The following is a 21,540-nucleotide window of genomic DNA, read 5'->3' on the forward strand; positions in this document are numbered from 1 at the left end:
TACATACATACATACAAATTATACATTCACAAAATAATGTATTACTTCTTGCAATAAATAAGACGGACATCTTGCAAATGAAAAAAGTCATATCAACTTTAAAATATAGTTGCTTTGACACAACGAGTATAAACGATACTCCATTTTTATCCATTGGAATTTAAATGTTAATGTTTTTGTTTCAGTGCGAGTCTGTATCGTTGAAGGTCGAGGTCCTTTAAAACGCGGCGCCACATTTTGTCCACTTTTAGACGCCGAGGATTCTGGATTGGAATGCGTGTTGGGATCAGATCAGTGAGTTAGAGGTTTTTATTACTGACATCTTATCCTTTACTTTTTAAGAGAAATAATTTATTATCGAAGCGATTTTAAGCAATACAGCATTAATCCTTACCCAAATAAGTACCTTAAATACATTGTACATTTAATATGGATCAATATGGCCGTTTACAGCTTGTAATTTAAATGAACACTTTCGAAGATATTACAGATTTAAAATGCTATGCGGTTTGTATTGTCTAATGACTGTAAAATTTGTGAACGTTGTGTGTAAAGACGTACTGTAGTATATTTAGTATCAGCATGGCACTCGCGCGAAGCCGGAGCGGGTCGCTGAAACGAATTATTACATTGATGCAGTTAGCGGCGCTTTATAATACTATAAAAGTTTTCGATACTTATTTTTTTATATGGAATATGATTCAAGTAATATCAACGTAACGATGAAGGAAGTTCAATAATTTCGTTTCTTCTAGACTCGATTGCTTACGACGTATCAGCAAAGGCACGGTGGACTTCGGAGTGTTCAGCCCCGAAGACTTGATTGCAGCGCAGTGGGCTGACATAGACGTTCTCGTCACCAACGAACTCAGAAATCGACATCGTGAGTAAATAATTTATTATTTTATTAAATATATAACCTGTTATGAATATATTATTTACACAAGTATTATCAACATTAAGCCCTTAAATATATACAAATATGCATTAAAAATAGTTACTGTATAGATCTTGACAGCGTGGAATGGTGGCAGGAATGCTAGCAACATTTCCCCGTTGAATCGCAATTCCGATCCTCTGGGCAAAAAACGAACCAGCCCTCCTGTCACCAGTGGAGACAAAAAGGCGAGATGTTATACTTTTAATGAAGCCTTTTGCACTACTAATCCAGGGTCGAAGAGTGTCAACAGCAAATGGGCCAAAAAAATTATTTGACATACGTCCCAGATATTTGGATCGTTTTTTCGCTTCAGCTTTGGCTGTCTGCTATTGTCGTGTCCACTCCTAACACAAGTTTTAAGCTTAATTAGAGGGGTTAATAGGAATATTAATAATTCCTTGTAATGAGGTATTACTACTTATATTTAAAAAAAAAAAATGCAGCCCCGTCTTAAACAAAGCAAATGTACCCGGACAAAGCTATCTTTCCCCATTAATATATTTAAGAAGTCTTCTGGTGTTCCTCTACGATGTTCCGTTATCATCACTGAGGTGGGCCCCAATGCAAGGCTCCTTTTTGCATCTCCAACCCTGGATTCAGAACCCTTGTAGAATATGATATTATATTATATGATACGATATGATCTAGTACAAGAAGTTGTACATGGTAACCTAAGTTAGGTGGTTTATGACCAACGTCTCACTAAGAAGCACATCCTGCTATAATGTATGTGCTTTTTTCCATATCCTGACTGACTTATAAATAGCTTAACTAATACCTCACAGTTTTCCCCCTCATACGTAGGTACTCTTATAATCCGAATGGACAACATCCAAAACGAATAGTTCACGCGCAAGATCAGAGACTTGCTTGCTTTTCGAGTCTCTGTCATACCTATTTCCAACGTAGAGACTTCGGGCAAAACCCAAAAATCTTTTTGTGATCCAAGCTTAGGTTTGAATTCAGGAACTCACGATTAAGGTTCTCATATTGAAGACTATAAAATGAATATATCCCTTTAAGGACCGTTCGAGCGCAGTGTAGTAGCGGTCGTCAATAATCGTATCCTACCAGAACACGAGTCCTCATTGGATGCAGTTCTGAGGAACAGCTCGCTTTGCCATCCAGGAGTGGGCGTGAACACCCTTCGGCCGCTGTCTGATACGTTATCAGGGGTAAGTAAGGCTATCATTTTTGATGGAGTACTTTAGAGATTTCGGCAACTAAATGTAAATATAAAATATTCTTTATCAAGTGGCCCCCCCTTAGTTTTGAATCATTATTTTGCGAAATATATACAAATAGCAAAAAATTCAAACAATTTTTTGTAATGTTTTTGTGATTGGCTACAAATACTCACAAAAACTAAACTTCCGCTAATTTGTTTCCAGTATCTGGAGTCGCTGATCATACCACGCGCCTGTGATTCAGAACTGACGCTGACGGAGAACAGACTCAAAGCAATTGGCGAGTTCTTCAATAGAGCTTGCAAAGCTGGACCCTGGGTCCCCGATCATGATGGAGATTTGGAGCTTAGTGAGTTCATAAAGTACTTTGGTTTTATTTATAGTAATTTGTCCAAACCCATCTGGGTTGGTACCGAAACATGATATATTGGACCGCTTAAGAGTAACACTTGGAATTATTGTGTTTTTGTTTGAAGAACGAGCGACTGGGTGTATCTTTAGAGGAGCGTGGCAGTGAAATGAAACGTCTGCTTTGTAGGGAGTAGGATTGTGGAATGTTTACTAGAAAAATGTTTCAAGTATATATACAAAAGTTTCGGTGACAAAGAACAACTCCTACCAGAGCTTATCTTCTGTTTCGAATACCCAGTTTTTTGTGCACAAATGTAGTATGCGCTTGGAGTGGCCTGTGGACTGATTTACGATGTAATGATGGCGGGCAGATGTTGTGTGCGCCGGAGTGGCTATCGAGTGGCTAGCGACGTGACGACGTGCAGATGTGCTGCTACATTGACTCGCTGACACTCTTGAATATGATGAGTGGTACCCAGCCAGGCTCGTACAAAACCCTTCCACCACGTAACGTGTCTGTGGATATACGACTATAACAATAAACAAGGGTTAACTTGGTCGTTAACCATAAATTTTTTGTCCAGAACGTAAGTATAGGTCTCTCTGCGCGGCGTGCGCCAGCCCCGACTGCAGCATGGAGGACAAGTACTGGGGGCCCATCGGCGCGCTGCAGTGCCTCGCGGAGGGCGCGGGGGACGCCATGTGGGGGGAGCTGGACGACGTGCTCGCTTACTTCGGGGTCAGTTCCTAATTTATTATTTATAATTATAGCTATGTCTACAATTATGATCAACATATCAAATAAAGCCAAATTTAGGTACAGGAAAAATTAATACATTTACAGTATCATATACCTTTTGACGAGCTCATGGTTTTCATGCGTAAGCACTCCGAGGTCCCGGGTTCGATTCCCAGCCGAGTCGATGTAGAAAAAGTTCATTAGTTTATACGTTGTCTCGGGTCTGGGTGTTTGCGGTACCGTCGTTACTTCTGATTTTCCATAACACAAGTGCTTTAGGATTTTTGGATCAGAGTAATGTATGTGATGTTGTCCAATATTTATTTATATGTATGAGCGTTATCAGTAACAATTATATCTTAAATATAATATAGAAAACGTCGCAGAAACAACACCTCACCAATCACCAATGCGCCACCAACCTCGGGAGCTAAAATGTTATCTCCCTTGTGTTACACTGGCTCACTCACATTCTTTGAACCAGAACACAACAATAAGTACTGGTGTTTGGCGGTGGTATACCTGATGAGTGGGTGCTACCAATCCAGACGGACTTGTACAAAGCTCTGTTACCATGTGAACTCATAATTTGTCTCATAGCTGTGTAGATGCCACATAAAATTCTATGGAATATGTTCCACCAGCCAGTACTGCAGCAGAGTGATGGAAAAGGTCACATACCTATTTCTTAAGAAGCAAGTCTTTTCTCATAGGGATTAGAATATATATAAAACTTTGGAACTTATTGTCATAAAAACAAATCATATGATTTGTCATGAATGTAGTATTTTATAGATAAACTCGACGGCGAAGTCCCCTCCGATGTCCCCCGAGGGCTTCTCGTTCCTGTGTCGCGACGGCTCGTACTCCCCGCTGGACGCGCCGCCCTGCACGTGGCTGCAGAGACCCTGGCCCGTCGTCATCGCCAAACGGTAACAGCAACTGCACAACACTGCCTCTCAATGGGCCCTCCTGTGTAACTGAGCACACGTATACCACACATACACATAGCATACTGGTGCACTAAAGGTGCCATCACACACGCCTGTTAAAACCGCAGCGGTACATGTCAAATGGAATCATTGCTCTAATGCTACTTGCTTAATGTTTTGTCTGAACTCTTTCAAGTCGCATTGGATTTCCCGTCCATAATATGTAGAGAGAGCCTGTGTTTGCGTAGACCCTTTGCACAATAATGTGCCCTGTGCAGTTGGAAAAATCATTCAGGGTTCTGATCGGAATCATCCCGAAAACAAAAAAGTAAACTATTCGTTTATAACATTCAACAGAAAAGCAGTCCACGATGTTAGTAAATTGATCTCGTCGCTCAAGGAAGAAGATCTCTTCAATAACCACTGGCGAGGAGCCCTCACAGCTCTCTTAGAGATACGCCAGGCCCCCACACCGCTCAACCCGCCTCGGGTCCCCTTAGACTACTTAGCATCAGCGAAGGGCTTCAGAGAGGCGTACAGTCAAAGTGGATGCGATCCACCGAGGTGAGAATTTACATATATAACATATACTTGTCCTATATTCGTTCTTTAACCAATCATGCGATTGTCATGAAACTGTGTGTTTGTCCTTCAATGTAAAAGGCCTTAAATCAAAATAATAATATACTTTATTTGAGTAGACTTTTACAAGTCGATTCTATTGAGAAGAACCGCCGAGAAATTCAGTAGTTACACTTTTCCAAGTCTTGAGATATATTATGTTAATTAAACATTTTATATGTTATATATCCTGCCCGGAAGTCAACGAGTTAGCTCCAAGCGTTTTTGTCATCTATATAATCTTCGGTTTTTTTTATGATATCGGTAGGCGTATGAAATAGGTCACCTGATGGTAAGTGGTCACCACCGCCCATAGACAATGGCGTTGTAAGAAATATTAACCATTCCTTACATAACCAATGCGCCACCAACCTCGGGAACTAAGATGTTATGTCCCTTGTGCCTGTATTTACACTGGCTCACTCACCCTTCATATCGGAACACAACAATACTGAATACTGTTGTTTGGCGGTATAATATCTGATGAGTGGGTGGTACCTACCCAGACGGGCTTGCACAAAGCCCCACCACCAAGGAATGTGTTGAATAATATGCTTTATTTATTAATGTTTTTTAACTAATTATTTGAAATTTATTTGTATTGGCAACATTGAAATGTTATAAAAAGCCGAAACTGTGAAGGACGTCTTGAAAGTCAGTTGGTACACAGAATATTTAAAAAAAAAAGCACTATAGTATAGGGTAAAAAATTGATGTCAATTGTAAATACATTTTGAACTAGTTGTCGCCCGTAGCTAAGCTCGCGTTTTAGCGGTTGTCAGGTTAGGCTTAAAATAACCTTTGTCCTTCCAAGGAGTTCAAGTTTGCTGTATACCAAATGTCATCAAATTCGGTTCAGTAGTTTATCTGTGATAGATCTATTTATAATATTAGTATAGATTAATAAAAAAATATATAATATTACAAGAAAATGTCGATAATATAATGTCGTTAATGTCGAAAATATTCAGATCTACGGTCTGGAATGAGGATTCTATCGATACGAACCGGCTAGAGGCTCAGAAGTTACGGTTTTTCTGAAATAAAAAACATTGTTATTATTATATTATTATTGAAGCTGGATTTGAAATTTTGTTTAGGCCTTATAACAATATATCAAATCAGTAAAAAGTAGTTAGTTGTCTGTGGGAAATTCTCATAGTCTTTGGTTAGTATCTATATAATTTGTCAGTACGTCAGGATGGTCTGTAAGAGCCCTACAATATGCCGGGTGCCTCTGTTTCAAAAATTAATACGTTTCAAGTGAATTAAGAATCCGCGTTGTTCCCAATAATGCAGAAAAAATTAAAAATAGTTTTTTTTTTATGCCAAAGCGCGGTCTAGTTTTCGTTTTTTAAAAGTAGATGTGTTGTTTCATACTAGTAAAAAATCTCCACAAATCAAGTTTTTCCTTTAGGGAAATTGATCTTAGGCATTTGTATTTATTTCTTACGATAGATTTTAACATTTTATTGAATATATCTTTGTATAGACACATAACACTCTGCACGACGACATTACTGGAGAAGAATAAATGCGAATGGCTGAGTGAGGCGGGCGCGGTGTACGGTGTGAACCCGCCCTTACAGTGCATCCTGCGGGACGACCACACGGCCTGCTTGCGCGCCATACACTCCCGGGAGAGCGACGTCAGTGTTGCCAATGGCGACGCGATACCCACTGCTATGAGGTAAATATAACTGTTAGAGCATAATGTAATCATTATTATTTTTAGATTCGTAAATAAATAAAAAACACACTAAAAAACATGGTCAACACGAAACCACGGAAGTTAAACTTAAAATCGTATTTTTTTTTACAGAGATTTCAATTTACGTCCACTTCTATTCGAAGTCACTCCAATCGTCGAGAAAATGGACACAGTTTTGGCGTACGTGAGAGCCGACGCCGTCATAAGCAACATGGCCGACTTGCGCGGGAAACGAGCCGCGTTCCCGCGCTACGACGGCGTCGCCTGGCATTCCGTTCTACGCTACATACAGAAGAAAGAAAAAATTAATTGTTACGACGCAACGTTCAATTATTTCAGTGAAATATGTGCTCCCGGTGTTGAAAAACACAATACGACCAGTGAAATTGTTGATAAGTTCACGAGTGCCTGTTATAAAGAGGATGGGAGGGTAACGGGCGGGGAAATGGCGGCTTTACGCGCGCTGGTTGAGGGGAGGAGCGACGTTGCTTTTATTAGCATGAAAACCTTCAACATGTATCAGAGTGAGTTTTTTTTAGTCATTGATATGTGGACTGACAAATGGGCCACCTGATGGTAAGTGGTCACTACCGCCAATGGCACCATGAGAAACTTTAACCATACTAAGTATTGCTGTTTAGCGGTAAAATATATGATTGGTGCCCAACGGACTTGCACAAAACCCTACCCGAAGTAGGAGCTGATTTAATATTATCAAAGTAAAGCCGTGTACCAGACAAGTCTACTATGAACACAAGGGAAATTTAGACCTTATTCCACCACGCTATTCCAGACAGAGATGGTGAATATACACGTGGCAAATATTTTTGACTGTTTTCCTTCAACGCAGAACACGAAATGAATTAGACCGTATTAAGCTGAAATGTTGCAAACCGCATAAGGTCTTATTAAAGTTTTTAAAATTTAAAGGTCAAAATCTTGCTTATATTTATAAACACATACAAACTTTTGAAATGTTTAATTTAAAAAAAAGAAGTCATATTTTTTAGTTATAAAACTGAATCCGGCTCGAAGGACCAATACAAAAAAACTCGCAGTACCCATAATTTAATTTTTTTTTTTATGGCATTGGTTGTCGGACGAGCATATGGGCCACCTGATGGTAAGTGGTCACCACCGCCCATAGACAAAGGCGCTGTAAGAAATATTAACCATTCCTTACATCACCTATGCGCCACCAACCTTGGGAACTAAGATGTTATGTCCCTTGTGCCTGTGATTACACTGGCTCACTCACCCTTCTAACCGGAACACAACAATACATTATACTGTTATTTAATGTAACTAATTTAATGAACTTTGTTTCAGATAAACTAATTATGGAACCTTGGGCTAGCACAATCGTCGACATTATCTCAATATGCCCCGAAGAAAACACAAAATATTGTTACATATCTTGGTCAAACATTGGTCACATATTTGCCGCCAACAACATAACAGAAATGAGACGACACGAAATCATAACAGTTTTCACCAAACTCGACCAACTGTTTGGCAAACATCAACCATTCCACAGCGTCATGTTCACTATGTACGGACAATTTAATCACCAACTCGACATATTGTTCCACAATAACACAAAGATACTCGCCACCGAGAATATATTAAACATGCACCCGTACAGTTCTATGCCTTTGAATTTCGAACGAAGTTTTCTAAATAACACATCTGACAGCTGTCAGATTACAGATTTGGCGCCAAGTGCGGCTTACAAAATGGCGCCAATGTTTTTACTTTTAATATCAGCTTTACTCACTCACATATTAAGTAGTTAGCGTTTTTAAATTTAGAAAAATGTTTATATAAATAGTGAAATAAATATATTTTTATAAGAAACTTGGTTTTATTTTTTGAAAGAAGAACATGTTCTATATTGTGGAGAATTTTATTGCCATTGAATATAACACCACGAGTGTTGTGTTGTATGTACGTAGATACGTACTCCGAATGAAGTTAAACAACCCATAAATTCAATTTTTTCATGCGATTTTATTTCACTTAACTTTTTACCTTACCTACCTTTACTTCCCAAGTTCGGATAACAACTTCGCCAACGATGAAAACGGTATTTCTTAAGAATAATAAATACCATAGATTAATAAATGTTTTGACCAATAATATCGCACAAATTATTTAATTTTTTTATATTAATAGAATTAAATTTAAGTAGATATCGTCTTATGTGTTAATTTGTTAGTGTTTGTGTATGTGACAGTGTAGTCTATTTTGAGAAGGGACTAATAAAATTCTACCAACTTATAACGCTAACGAGACGTTTCCGAATCTATTTCGATCCAACTTCCGACTATTCCTCACAAAAATTAACCTCAGCTTAATCGTAATTGAGGATCAAGACTATTTATTTATATCGACTACGATACTATAAATAAATTCCAATCCAATTCTGAAACCCTCTTGTCGACAAATTTTATATATTGTTTGTCGGATAGTCTAACGATTATAATAAATACGTATTTATGCACTATATTAAGAGATCAACCAGATTTAAGACTAATAATTGTGATGATTCATTTACACATCTACCTGACTGTTTTCACTTTTCACGTCTGATAGCGTATATTCATTGCAATTAGACTTAATTTTAATTTAAGAACACATTTATCATAATTATACAGCAGTTCTAAAGTGATTTTTTTAATAAGGAGATAGTATTTGGTTACTTTTTTTCCGTTCTACATCACCGGTATATTGTAATAGTAAATTAATTTTATTTCATGATTCAATACAATAAAATTGCTGGTTGGAAACTAATAAAATAAAAATTTATAAGATTCAAGAAATCAACTGACATATGCGTTTTTAATCTGTATAAAATGTTATTCAGTAATGCGTATTATTACTGTTTGTATCATGAGGATGAACTGGTGGTGGTTATGAATAACACCCTTTATTCACATATTCTACTCAATTTGTTGGCTGAGTTACGGTTTGAGTGAGTGAGCCATTGTAACTACAGACAAAAGGGTCATAAATACTTAGCTTCCAAAGTTCATTGTTAAATAAAAATAAATATTTTGTGAATATTTCGTTTACCTGATGCTGATTTTAATATTGGGCAATAAAACAGCATAAAAATCACATTTGTTGTATATTTCAAGTGCCTACCTGTTACCATTTATTGATATCGAGCAAAAATTAGCAAAAAATGACGTTTTATGTATGGGAGCCTTTTTTTTATTATATTTAAGCCTTTAATATTTAAATATTTATTTTATTTCATTGTTATAACGGCAACAGTAATACATAATTTGTGAAAATTTCAACTGTCTAGCTATCGCGGTTATTGAAATACAACCTGGTGACAGACAGAAGGACAAACAGCTGTTTTACCCTTTGGGTACGGAACCCTAAAAAATTACTTCCCCGAGACGTAAACTTGATGTTACAAATTTGTCTTTATTTTTAATACAAGTTTTGTTTCTATCAAATTCTTAATATTGTTGTACTTGCTAATATTGACTTTTTTTTAATTTAAACTAAGGAATATGCTCAACGTAAGAATTGAAATAGGATAGAAGTAATTACAAGCATTTTGTTTTTGATTTTAAAAAGTGGTAAAACTTAAAGAATTTTTAATACATTAGGAAATAAATGTGTTTTCCTGTTAAAAATGATTTCTTAGTTAGAAAGAAAAGTTTACCTAAAAGGAGAGAGAAGCCTTTGCCTAGCAGAAAGGCAACCTGTCTTTTTATTTTTTACGGAAATGATATCAGAAATAATATTTATGCCCTATCCCGTCAGCCTAACCACTGAATAGTTCGAAAGAAAATAATGCGGTAACTACAAATATTTTTGTACATATTAAATACATTTATTACAATTATTTATATATTAAAGTCGTAAATAAAGATAAAAAAATTGTGTTAAATATCTTGATCTACCAACATTTCGATAAGTTCATCCTTTTTTACTTTTCTCTGAACTTTAGCTATGCTTTAAGTTTGATATGTCAATTACCATTCAAGTCTGACTTTGACAGGTATTGAAAAATAATGTCAAATCAAGTTTTCGCGGCGGAAAGTTTCATTTTATAAATATTAAATACATATATACTTTCTCCTAAACTTTTAACACATAAAATGTCTACAGAAAAACTAAATAAGTTCTTAAAAGCATTAGACGCGGTCACGCTAGATTACACGTGTGGTTTTTGTTCAGAATTATGCAAAGATCCTGTTACTTTAAGTACGTGTTTTCACTTGATATGTTCGGAACATTTTAATAACTTAAGAAATTGTCCCACATGTAATATACCCCTCGCCGGTTGTACGACATTCACAGATGATCGATTGGACGCATGTATTAACTCCACTAAAGAACTTAACAATATATTCGAAAGCTTTCGAAACAAGAATGTGTTACAGACCACAAAAGGCGAGAGTTCCAATGGTACTAGTAAAAAACGCGCCATTAAAGAAAAAGTCCACAGTATTGAGATTAGTGATAAAGAAAATAAAAAAACAGTAAAGTCAAATACAAACATGACCGCTTCAGAAAAATCAAAAAAGCCACAAAATAAAAATGACAATTTAAACTCTACATTATTGTCATCCGCTAGTTCTAGAGTTCATAAAGGTACGGAAAAGAGAAATAACAAAGGAGAAACTGCACTACATGTAGCTTGTCGTTTAGGCAAGGTTGATACTGTTATAGAACTACTGAAGCAAGGAGCAAACACAAACACTAAAGACCATGCAGGCTGGACCCCTTTGCATGAAGTTGTACAAAATGGTCGATTAGATTTGGTGAGAATCTTGTTACAATATAATACACTCATTGACGTCCCAGGTCAAGGCAACGAAACGCCCCTGCATGAAGCCGTCAGGTACAATCATGCAGAAATTGCAGAGGAATTAGTTAAGAATGGTGCAAATATAAAAAGCAGAAATAGTAAAGGGGAAACACCAACAGAGCTAGCATCAGAAGATATGAAAAGAGCCCTCGAGGATGCTGCTGACAATATTATTCAAACTCAAGGTGCTAACGTAACAATTATTTCAGAGTTACATGCAGAATTAGACTTTGAAGATATTAGGGTCTTCTGTGTATCACAATTCCGTACTATACACAACAAACTAAAGATATTATCGAAACATCATTCAAATCTACATATTGAAGCAAAACTCGTTAAAAAAGTCACTCATTTAATAGTAGACACTGAAGATGATGGTATATGTACATCTAGCTTAGATATTTTACAAGGAATTGTTAGTGGATTGTGGATCATATCCACTCAATGGATAACTAAATCGACAGAAACTAATTTGGAGCCGTTTAACGATTATGAGGTCAAAGGGGTCGGGAATAGCTCCTACTTAGGTCCGAAAAATTCTCGATACAACAAATATAAACAGCTACCAGGAATATTCAATGGCTGCCACTTCTATTTACACAATTTCAACACAAAGTATGAAATTTCCAAATCGATTGTTCTCACTAAAGCGATATTAACTAAACTGATCATTGATGCTGGTGGTGTAGTGTTACGACGTGTACCGAACCCAGAATTAATACCAGATGCAGAGAAATTAGTGCCATATCATGCGAAAAAAGATGGAAAACTTGTTAATTGCTCTCATTACATAATTTTCAAAGACATTTATGAGCCAATGTACAATATGGCTCACTTTAAGGCACTACCCATCGGCTGGTTAATCGAATGTATAGAAAAATATGAGTTATGTGAACCTTGGTGAAACATACTATTATATTCAAATCTTCTATGAGCTGGATATTATGATGATAGAAATATATTATTTTTATTATTATATTTATAGTTCGATAAAAAAAAAGATTTTATCAAAAAAACATTCATATAAATATATTATGCTCTGTATTTAGAACATAAAATTATAATTTTTCAATTGATTGTAATCTGTTTTTTCTAAACCAATAAATAAATCGTTATAATAGTTGTTTTCTTAAAATTATGTTAACCTCACAGTGGCAGGTCCAGGATTGTCATTTGGTAGACTTGACCTCACTGAGAGTATGTTTTAGAAGGTACTGTGAGATATTTGATTGGAACGAAGTTGCTTTCATTGTATTAAACATGTTTTAAGACCACAAAATTAATTAACAATGTTTGAATGTTTGTTTGTTTGTTATTGTACATTAAATTATAACAATAAATAAGTTTTCATAATATTATTTAAAGCTGTATATAAAAGAAAGAAAAAGGAAGGGAAAGGTCCCCTGTATGGGGCACAACGTTTTTTCCTTACGTGAAGATTTCTGCTTGTCTGTCAGTTGACTACTATAAGTTACGTAATGGAATTCGTTCCAAAAAGCAAACATTTTATTTTTTTGCTTTAGTAATGTGATTTTTTTGGAGAAAAGGTAATGCCATATATAATGTTAATTAACATAATAACTATTACCGAACAAAAAAACTTAAATGAAGGTATTACAAGTATATCCATCCCTTAACGCAACTATTTGTAAAAGCCCGCCAAAAATGCACATACCTTTCCACAGATAATAAAATACTAATGTTGATCATCAGTCGATTAACAAATTCATCATTCGATTCCAGTAAACATAAATAATAATAATTAATTTGAAATATAATGTAATTAAAATTTACTATTATATATTATTCTAATTTGCCTATTAGTAGTACATAAGTATTTCTTTCTCATTGTTTAAAGTTGGGAACTATGATAGTGTTACCATAATCAAAAAACTTTGTGTGTTCAAACTGAAACCGCATTTTGTCTAGAAAGTCACGTGTTTTTTTAAATTATATTAGCCCCAATTATGTTGAATGATATAACTATAAAAAAAATGTGTAAAATTTTGTAATAATTTATTCTAACTTGATTAATTATGTAAACATAACATTATGAAAAGGAATCTTATACTAAAACCTAATACTTCAGGTTAACATTAAAAGATATTTGAACAGTACTAATTATTTAACAGATTATAAAAATACTATTATATCTATACAGATAATTTATCATTTTGTTTAATTAATGACAATGTTTTTATAAATATTATAAATTGAGGTAATATTACTTAATCTCTATCATTTATCTAATTGGATATTTCATCGTGTATTGAAAACCTCCTAGTGTTGCTAAAGTAAAAAAATATATACTATTAGCTGCGTAAACAGATAGATAGCCCAACCCTTAAAACCTTGTATAAAAATTGGAGACTAATACATATAAGATTTTAAATTAACATGGTTATTTTTATTACTAACATTATCTAAAACGGGATATTTACCATGTTTTTTATTTTTATTTGGTGGAGCTCGATATTTCGACATTATCTACGAATGTCTTGTTCACGAGACTGACGTTTGCGGGTAGATGTTGGCGGCATTAGAAGTGTCCATATCGGACTACCTCCTTTCTCGTACGTTTGCTGCGTAAACACTGGTTACCACTACCACTGTCACTTTCACCCCTACTATTTGTTTTATTTACACTCGAAACTCGATCCCGTGTTTTACAAACGAAACTCACCGTATCGATTCGCGAATTTTTTATATTGTTATTCAAGGGTTTGCATAATTTTATCACTGGATTCCATACTTTTGACAGTTGAAACCCATCTTCCCTATTGAAATTACTATATTTAGTAATTTCAATGGCTTCTCGTACCCGTCGGGGTATGTAATGGCGTTCTGTCGCGAGTATCTGAGCATTATGAAACTCGATCCAATGGTTCGGCCCGGCTTCCAGAAGATGTTCCGCGATGGCTGATTTCTTGGTATCATTGTTTTTTACCGCCTTGATATGTTCGTTGATACGACAAGATACCGTACGTTTCGTCTGTCCAACATAGGATTTACCACAACTACAGTCGATTTTGTAAACTCCGGGTTTTTCCAGGGGAAAGCTATCTTTAGGTGAACGCAACATTTGCCCTATCTTCTTGAAAGGAGTGAAGATAGTCTTCACCGCATATTTGCCCAGGACTCTAGCTATCTTATCTGTCACTCCTTTAACATATGGCATAAATGCTGGTTGTCTTTCAACCCTGTACTGTCGCAGTAACTTATGATCCCGTGTAGCTGTGTTTCCCACTTTATATCCATTCCGCTGTAGGACCTTTTCAACGTGTGCTAGCTCAGATTGTAGGTGGTCTTCATCACAAAGGTCATATGCGCGATTGGTCAAAGATGCTACTACAGCGTTTAAGTGTCGAGGATGGTGGTGTGAGTTAGCATGAAGATATCGGTCGAGACGAAGAGTCCAGTCGCTCCTCTAGTCGCCAACATCTGGATGGAACATTTCGAGGAGATAGCCATGTCAACGGCAAAGGCTGTAACTACGATTAAACTGTGGAAGAGGTATGTAGATGACGTATTTGCCATCATAAAGGGGGACAGTGATAGTGCAACGAATTTCTTAAATCATTTGAACAGCATCCACAGAAAAATTAAATTCACCTGTGAAATGGAGAAGAACAGAAAAATGGCATTCCTTGATGTTGAAATTGGAGTACGTATGGACGGCTCTGTGAGCCATACTGTCTACAGGAAAACAACGCATACCGACCGATATCTTCATGCTAACTCACACCACCATCCTCGACACTTAAACGCTGTAGTAGCATCTTTGACCAATCGCGCATATGACCTTTGTGATGAAGACCACCTACAATCTGAGCTAGCACACGTTGAAAAGGTCCTACAGCGGAATGGATATAAAGTGGGAAACACAGCTACACGGGATCATAAGTTACTGCGACAGTACAGGGTTGAAAGACAACCAGCATTTATGCCATATGTTAAAGGAGTGACAGATAAGATAGCTAGAGTCCTGGGCAAATATGCGGTGAAGACTATCTTCACTCCTTTCAAGAAGATAGGGCAAATGTTGCGTTCACCTAAAGATAGCTTTCCCCTGGAAAAACCCGGAGTTTACAAAATCGACTGTAGTTGTGGTAAATCCTATGTTGGACAGACGAAACGTACGGTATCTTGTCGTATCAACGAACATATCAAGGCGGTAAAAAACAATGATACCAAGAAATCAGCCATCGCGGAACATCTTCTGGAAGCCGGGCCGAACCATTGGATCGAGTTTCATAATGCTCAGATACTCGCGACAGAACGCCATTACATACCCCGACTGGTACGAGAAGCCATTGAAATTACTAAATATAGTAATTTCAATAGGGAAGATGGGTTTCAACTGTCAAAAGTATGGAATCCAGTGATAAAATTATGCAAACCCTTGAAAAACAATATAAAAAATTCGCGAATCGATACGGTGAGTTTCGTTTGTAAAACACGGGATCGAGTTTCGAGTGTAAATAAAACAAATAGTAGGGGTGAAAGTGACAGTGGTAGTGGTAACCAGTGTTTACGCAGCAAACGTACGAGAAAGGAGGTAGTCCGATATGGACACTTCTAATGCCGCCAACATCTACCCGCAAACGTCAGTCTCGTGAACAAGACATTCGTAGATAATGTCGAAATATCGAGCTCCACCAAATAAAAATAAAAAACATGGTAAATATCCCGTTTTAGATAATGTTAGTAATACATATATTTTTTAGCTTTTATACTTATTTGCCCAAAACGGTATTATTATTATCTAGATTTTTTACAGCGTCATTGATTTAGTAGTCTAAATGTGGAACGTCATCAGCTTCTGGCGTCGTTGACGCTCTCTGGCACTTTGACCTCGAGCCCGTCAAGTTCTTTGGTCAAGGTTACTTGGCAACCAAGCCTCGATGTGTCTGTTAATCCATACGCTAAATCTAACATATCTCTCTCTTCGTCACCCGCCTCTTCAGCTAATCTGAAACAGTAAATATATTCAGCACAATACTGCGAAAATTCTACGAAAATCTCAGGTGAAGTTACCACCGGTTCGAAATGTCGATTCTACGGAGAAGAACGGGCAAGAAACACAGTAGTTATAATTTTTCAACATTTAAAATAAAAGGTCATGTTAGCTTAATATAATTATATATGTATGTCATATATCCTGCCTGGAAGTCAACGAGTATTACGCACATCCCTTTCTATCATACATGTATATTTGTATAATTTTGCTTATAAGGTTTCATATTCTGGATTGGGATAATAAAACAAAAAAACTATTAAGATTTCCTGTGGAAAAATACCTAGCAACCCCGACTTTTGAAATTGTCAGTGTTACTATATAGTATGGCCTCGGAAAGAACGAAAAGCAATTATCGTATCTCTGCACTCTTTCCGGTTAGACGACCCATCGGATTATGAGAGTGAGGTAATAGAGTCCACTGGTGTGACGCACTTACTATTAGGAATAAATCATACTAGATGTCGTTCGCGGCTTCACTCGCGTTTTAGGGCATGGTCGTCAGGTGTGAGCTATAAAAAGTAGCATATGTCCTTCCTTGGAGTTCAAGCTTGATGCATACCAAATTCCATCAAATTCGGTTCAGTAGCTCGGCCGTGACAGACAAACATCAGAAATAGTTACTTATAATATTATACAGAAGTATAAAAAGTATAATTTTGTCTATGTCTTTGTTAGAATATAAAATATTTGTCAGTACACCAGAAAGCTATGTTAAGAGTATGTTCTATGTTTGGGGACTGTAATAATAATCAATGTGTAATTAGTAACTAAACGATAATTATATTGACAACAAGAGAGTTGAAAATATAAGTAACAAATTCTCACCTGTCGAAGTCTTCCTGCTTAAACACAACATGACAAGTGGAACAGGTCACGGTACCCTCACACGCTCCATACCCGTCTATATCGAGGTCATTATTTACGACCACGTCTAGCAGGGTGTCACCAACTTTTCCTTCAGCCTCTATTTTTCTTCCGTCGTAGAGGTTAAACGTCACTTTGACCCTGGAAATTTTTTTTTATACTTTGTTAATAATATGTAATTAGTAGCCCAAGACTGAGCTGTATTGGGCTAGCTTCATAAATCATCCTTGTAATAAATAAACTAGTACTCGAAATAGATTTTTATTATTTGTTTAATTTTATTAACATTATAATTCTTAGTTTGAAATAAAATCAAAACTGACATAAATCTCCAATTTATATGAAATCGGTGACAGACATTTTATTTATAATTTTACGCGGGAAAATTCTTGTACTAATTTCAAAGCAATAGAAATGATTTTGTTTACATGAACTGGGCTTTTGAAGTAACATTCCATTTCATCGTTTATAATAAATAATGTAATAAGGCCTTAATTGCAATCAAGTACATAAAGTTTAAAATTAATTAATGTTGTTGCTACGTTTTTTGAAGCGGGCAATATTAAAAAAAAAAAACATTGGCGGGAAAGTTAAGCTCACTTCTGGATACGCTGGAACCGGAACATTGTTATAACATTATCTTACATTACTGTATTGTTTTACATTAATTGCTTAACTTAACCAATAAAGAAAAACATTATTTATTAATTTCGAGAGTAATACATACAACTCATATAAATTCACCGTACAAAGAACTATCAGCAAAATTTCTTTTACATTAAGTAACTAAATTAAAGTCTAGCTGTTTTGTCAATCCATTAAATTGTGCAAATTCTGTAATGTCCGATCAGTTCCGATATCTAAGGTATGTAGATAGAGACATACCTATGTAAATTCATAAATAATAATAAAAAATAGCACTAAACTTTTACGAGTTCCTGCGTCGGGGCGGGTCGCTTAACTTCACGTTCGCTCGGTAAATCGGTAATACCGAGTTGGTAGAATTTTATAATTATAGTTTTGGTATATAACATATGCATTGCTACCGATGTCTCGTACTTTTTGGATTTACGCGTAATAAATACACGGAAATATGCAAGGTAAAGTTATTGTTCTTAGTCTTTAAAATGTGCATACCAACTAATTATTTGTTTTAACCTCGTATTGCGTCTCCCACGAAACATCGCGTTTATTAAAGTTTTAGAAATTTCGAAACCTATGACATGACAGGTTTTATTTAGATTTAATTTCATTTTAAACTGCAAGTCACTCATCTACATTTGGCGCCAAAATGATAAAACCTTATTTAAATGAATTTTTTAATGTCAAATAGTATAACATCAGTTACGTTAAAATTGGAGTTTGTCGAAAACAATTTCATTTTGTTCACGTTTATCACTTTATCTTATACAGCTGTAGTGCCCCCAACAGCCGCTTTTTCCGCTTTCTAAAATTAATTCTTTTATAATTCGTAACAATTTAGTAAAATTACATCAAGAATCCTCTTTATTTCTCTGCACATCTACGACTGGAGCTCTTCAAAATGAGACCATAACCGATTTTTTATATGCAATTATCGTCCCATAATCACTGGGACAAAAGTCGGCTTACGCTATTAATATATAAGAATGATATGTTAAGAACATGTGCCTTCTAATTTAATTTATAATTTAGTAAAGATGATTATCATATAAAAAATTAAAAATAGTGGCTGTTTCGGAGTTTGCTATATTTTAATTTTTTCAAGCGAATTTGTGTTACACTATTTATAGAATTGATAAACTTCGAATTTGAATTAAATGATAGCCTATCAGTTATTCGTTATATAATATTGTGTCTGACGAAACTAGTAGGTCAATGTTATAATTTGCAAAACATCACAAATTACATACATAAAAACACACTGACACAGGGGTGTATTTCCCTGTGGTGGGTGGCTTTGTATGGGGGAGGCTTTGGTCCAGTAGTACATGGCAAAAAAATTAAGGATTCATATTTGTTAAAAACATAAAATTCCACATAACAAGTTGCCTGTGTTTGAGCCTTAAACTAATCTTATATTAATGAAAACTTAAAATAGAATGCTTTCGGCTAGCCCACCTGAATAAGTACATTACATCACATAACAGGAAAAAAGCCAGATAAAAAACATTTGACGCAATATCATTGGTTGAGAGCTTGATTAATCTATGATATTCACTTAGGATTTGCTAAAAAATAGTGTTTTGAATGTTGCCGAAACTGTTATCAGAATTTTGGATGTCAAATTAAAGTGAAAATAAGTAGTTAAATGTAATAGTGTTGTATTATACTACTACAATTGGAATAGGCTATAGGTAACACCTACTCATCACATATCCGCCAACCTAACAGCAATACCTAGTACAGTTAGACACAAGGGATATGACACTCTAATTCCAGAGGTTTGTAACACATGGCAATATGAGGAATAATTAAAATTTCTTACATTACCAATGTCTATAGCCCAACACCACGGTCACCTCTTACCATTTGCCAAATTTGTCTGTCTACCATAACAAAAAATATTTCTAAATATTAACGATAAATCAAGTAATTAATTGATGTAAACATCTTAACTTTACACAGTAAATAAATGAGCTTTCATGCATTAGACACCGAGTTTGAGAGATTTTGACATGATATGCTATGATGGATATTTTAAAACATTTTGATTCATAAATTCAAATTAGTTGTTAAAAAAACATTGATAAGTAAAGCTATTATTCAACACAATATTATATAGATGATAACAAAAATTTTGAGCAAATACTTGTTGATTTTCAGGCTGGATATATTATATATAATTGTATTTAACTAACATAATGTATATAAAATGTTGGAAAAGAGTAACTACTGAATTTCATGCCGGTTCTACTCAGTAGAATCTACAATCCGGCTGGTGGGAGCTTTACTTGATGATGTTCTGTATAATAACGATTCAAAAGTTGTAAAAAACTACTTGAATAAAGTATATTTTGATTTTTATTTAGAGATTGATATATAACTTGCTTAAACATCAATTCTCATGACTATCTTGTATAATTCCTTGTTTTATTTACTTTTCAATTTAGTTTATGACTTCTTTTCATCAAGTTATGTTATGTTTCTCCTATAGTAAAGCAATTTAGTAGATCTTATCTTTATATAGTTAAAATATAACTTTGATTGTGACTAAAACTTTTATGTTAAAATAGCAGAAATTAGGAAAAATTAACTAAGTTAATTCAGATATAAATTAGATTATGTAATTTAAGAGATTTTCATTAAAGTTCAACTTCAAAGAAAAAAACTATGAATACTATTGACATAATAGGATTTAGCAAAAAATTACTAGTTTTATGACTTAACATGCCCCTTATTTTGGTGACTGATCTACAAAGATAATTTTATAAATATTTATTTTGAGTTTATTTTATAAATAATATAATATTTAGTGTATATGTATGTGAATTATTACTAATAATTTATTTAATTTAAAAGTTATTGTGATGAGAGTTTTATCATTGGTTATGATGATAAAATAATAAGAGACTCAAAATGAATAATGCTTGCCACTTCAATTATATCATAAAGTACAATAAATGATATAAAGATAATTATTATGATTGTAATGAAAATAATTTTAAAATTTAATAATCAAATCAAAAAGAGAACATTGATGATTATGATATTTTTTTTATCGAAGCAGTGATCAGTGAGCACTTACTTTTCATCCTTTAACGCGAGTCTAGTTGTTGATAAGGGTAACACACTTCTGTAATTACCGAAAGTCGTAATAACACCGTTATATGTCCGTAAATAAGATGATCTTGATTTAAAGAAACTTATCAAAATGTTTTTGTAAAACATCTTTTGAGCGATGTTTAGCGCACTCTTGTACACACTATGGCGAAAGAAAAGATATGAATAATTTATACGCGTCCGCGACGGCTAAATTTTATGATAATGCAACTACGATAGCTTTTAAATATTTTTACCTGACCCTGAAATTACAACATGAATAGGTTAGTTTTGGTTTCGTTTTACGTTATCTTTCTGTCACAACTTAAGTCAAACAGTTAAAAATACAATAACTTCCTTATTCTAACTATTTTATACATTCATTTATCATACTTAATATATTATTTTTTTTTCTATGCCAGTAGAGATTTTCATATTATTTACAGAAAAATCTTTCTAAATAATATAATAACGGTAGGAATGCAAATAAATGGAATCTCATATTTATATTGTCACGATTGTCGTCTGTCAACGTGTTTTATGTTTCACGCAATATTAATTACATTAATATCCATCTAAAGCAACAAGAAATGGAGTTGT

At 34.8% G+C, this 21,540-nt stretch overlaps 4 protein-coding genes across 4 annotated transcripts in view; 3 read left to right on the forward strand and 1 right to left on the reverse strand.

Moving 5' to 3' along the window:
* Nucleotides 1–8,338, forward strand: part of LOC113393872 (transferrin-like) — a 33,568-nt gene extending 25,230 nt beyond the window's left edge. The window contains exons 2-11 of the mRNA XM_026630979.2: nucleotides 186–294; nucleotides 756–883; nucleotides 1,964–2,115; nucleotides 2,332–2,476; nucleotides 3,063–3,217; nucleotides 4,013–4,149; nucleotides 4,507–4,713; nucleotides 6,263–6,460; nucleotides 6,593–7,005; nucleotides 7,811–8,338. Coding sequence (XP_026486764.1) covers nucleotides 186–294; nucleotides 756–883; nucleotides 1,964–2,115; nucleotides 2,332–2,476; nucleotides 3,063–3,217; nucleotides 4,013–4,149; nucleotides 4,507–4,713; nucleotides 6,263–6,460; nucleotides 6,593–7,005; nucleotides 7,811–8,277 — 2,111 coding nt within the window. The 3' untranslated portion in view covers nucleotides 8,278–8,338. The remainder of the gene's footprint in view (nucleotides 1–185; nucleotides 295–755; nucleotides 884–1,963; nucleotides 2,116–2,331; nucleotides 2,477–3,062; nucleotides 3,218–4,012; nucleotides 4,150–4,506; nucleotides 4,714–6,262; nucleotides 6,461–6,592; nucleotides 7,006–7,810) is intronic.
* Nucleotides 8,339–10,505: 2,167 nt separating this feature from the next.
* On the forward strand, nucleotides 10,506–12,279 carry LOC113393874 (BRCA1-associated RING domain protein 1-like). Its single transcript, XM_026630982.2, has one exon. It carries the CDS (start codon nucleotides 10,603–10,605, stop codon nucleotides 12,217–12,219), a length of 1,617 nt encoding a protein of 538 aa, XP_026486767.1. The 5' UTR covers nucleotides 10,506–10,602; the 3' UTR covers nucleotides 12,220–12,279.
* Nucleotides 12,280–14,703: 2,424 nt separating this feature from the next.
* LOC135194319 (uncharacterized) lies at nucleotides 14,704–16,104 on the forward strand. Its single transcript, XM_064219634.1, has 2 exons — nucleotides 14,704–15,489; nucleotides 16,096–16,104. The coding sequence occupies exons 1-2, from the start codon at nucleotides 14,704–14,706 to the stop codon at nucleotides 16,102–16,104; spliced, it is 795 nt and encodes a 264-aa protein (XP_064075704.1).
* LOC113393878 (adrenodoxin) lies at nucleotides 16,044–21,295 on the reverse strand. The gene is made up of 3 exons (XM_026630986.2): nucleotides 20,927–21,295; nucleotides 17,161–17,340; nucleotides 16,044–16,287 (listed from the first exon to the last, which is right to left on the reverse strand). Exons 1-3 carry the CDS (start codon nucleotides 21,067–21,069, stop codon nucleotides 16,131–16,133), a joined length of 480 nt encoding a protein of 159 aa, XP_026486771.2. The 5' UTR covers nucleotides 21,070–21,295; the 3' UTR covers nucleotides 16,044–16,130.
* Nucleotides 21,296–21,540: the final 245 nt, after the last annotated feature.

Source organism: Vanessa tameamea, chromosome 29 (genome assembly GCF_037043105.1).
Source record: "Vanessa tameamea isolate UH-Manoa-2023 chromosome 29, ilVanTame1 primary haplotype, whole genome shotgun sequence".
NCBI lineage: Eukaryota > Metazoa > Arthropoda > Insecta > Lepidoptera > Nymphalidae > Vanessa > Vanessa tameamea.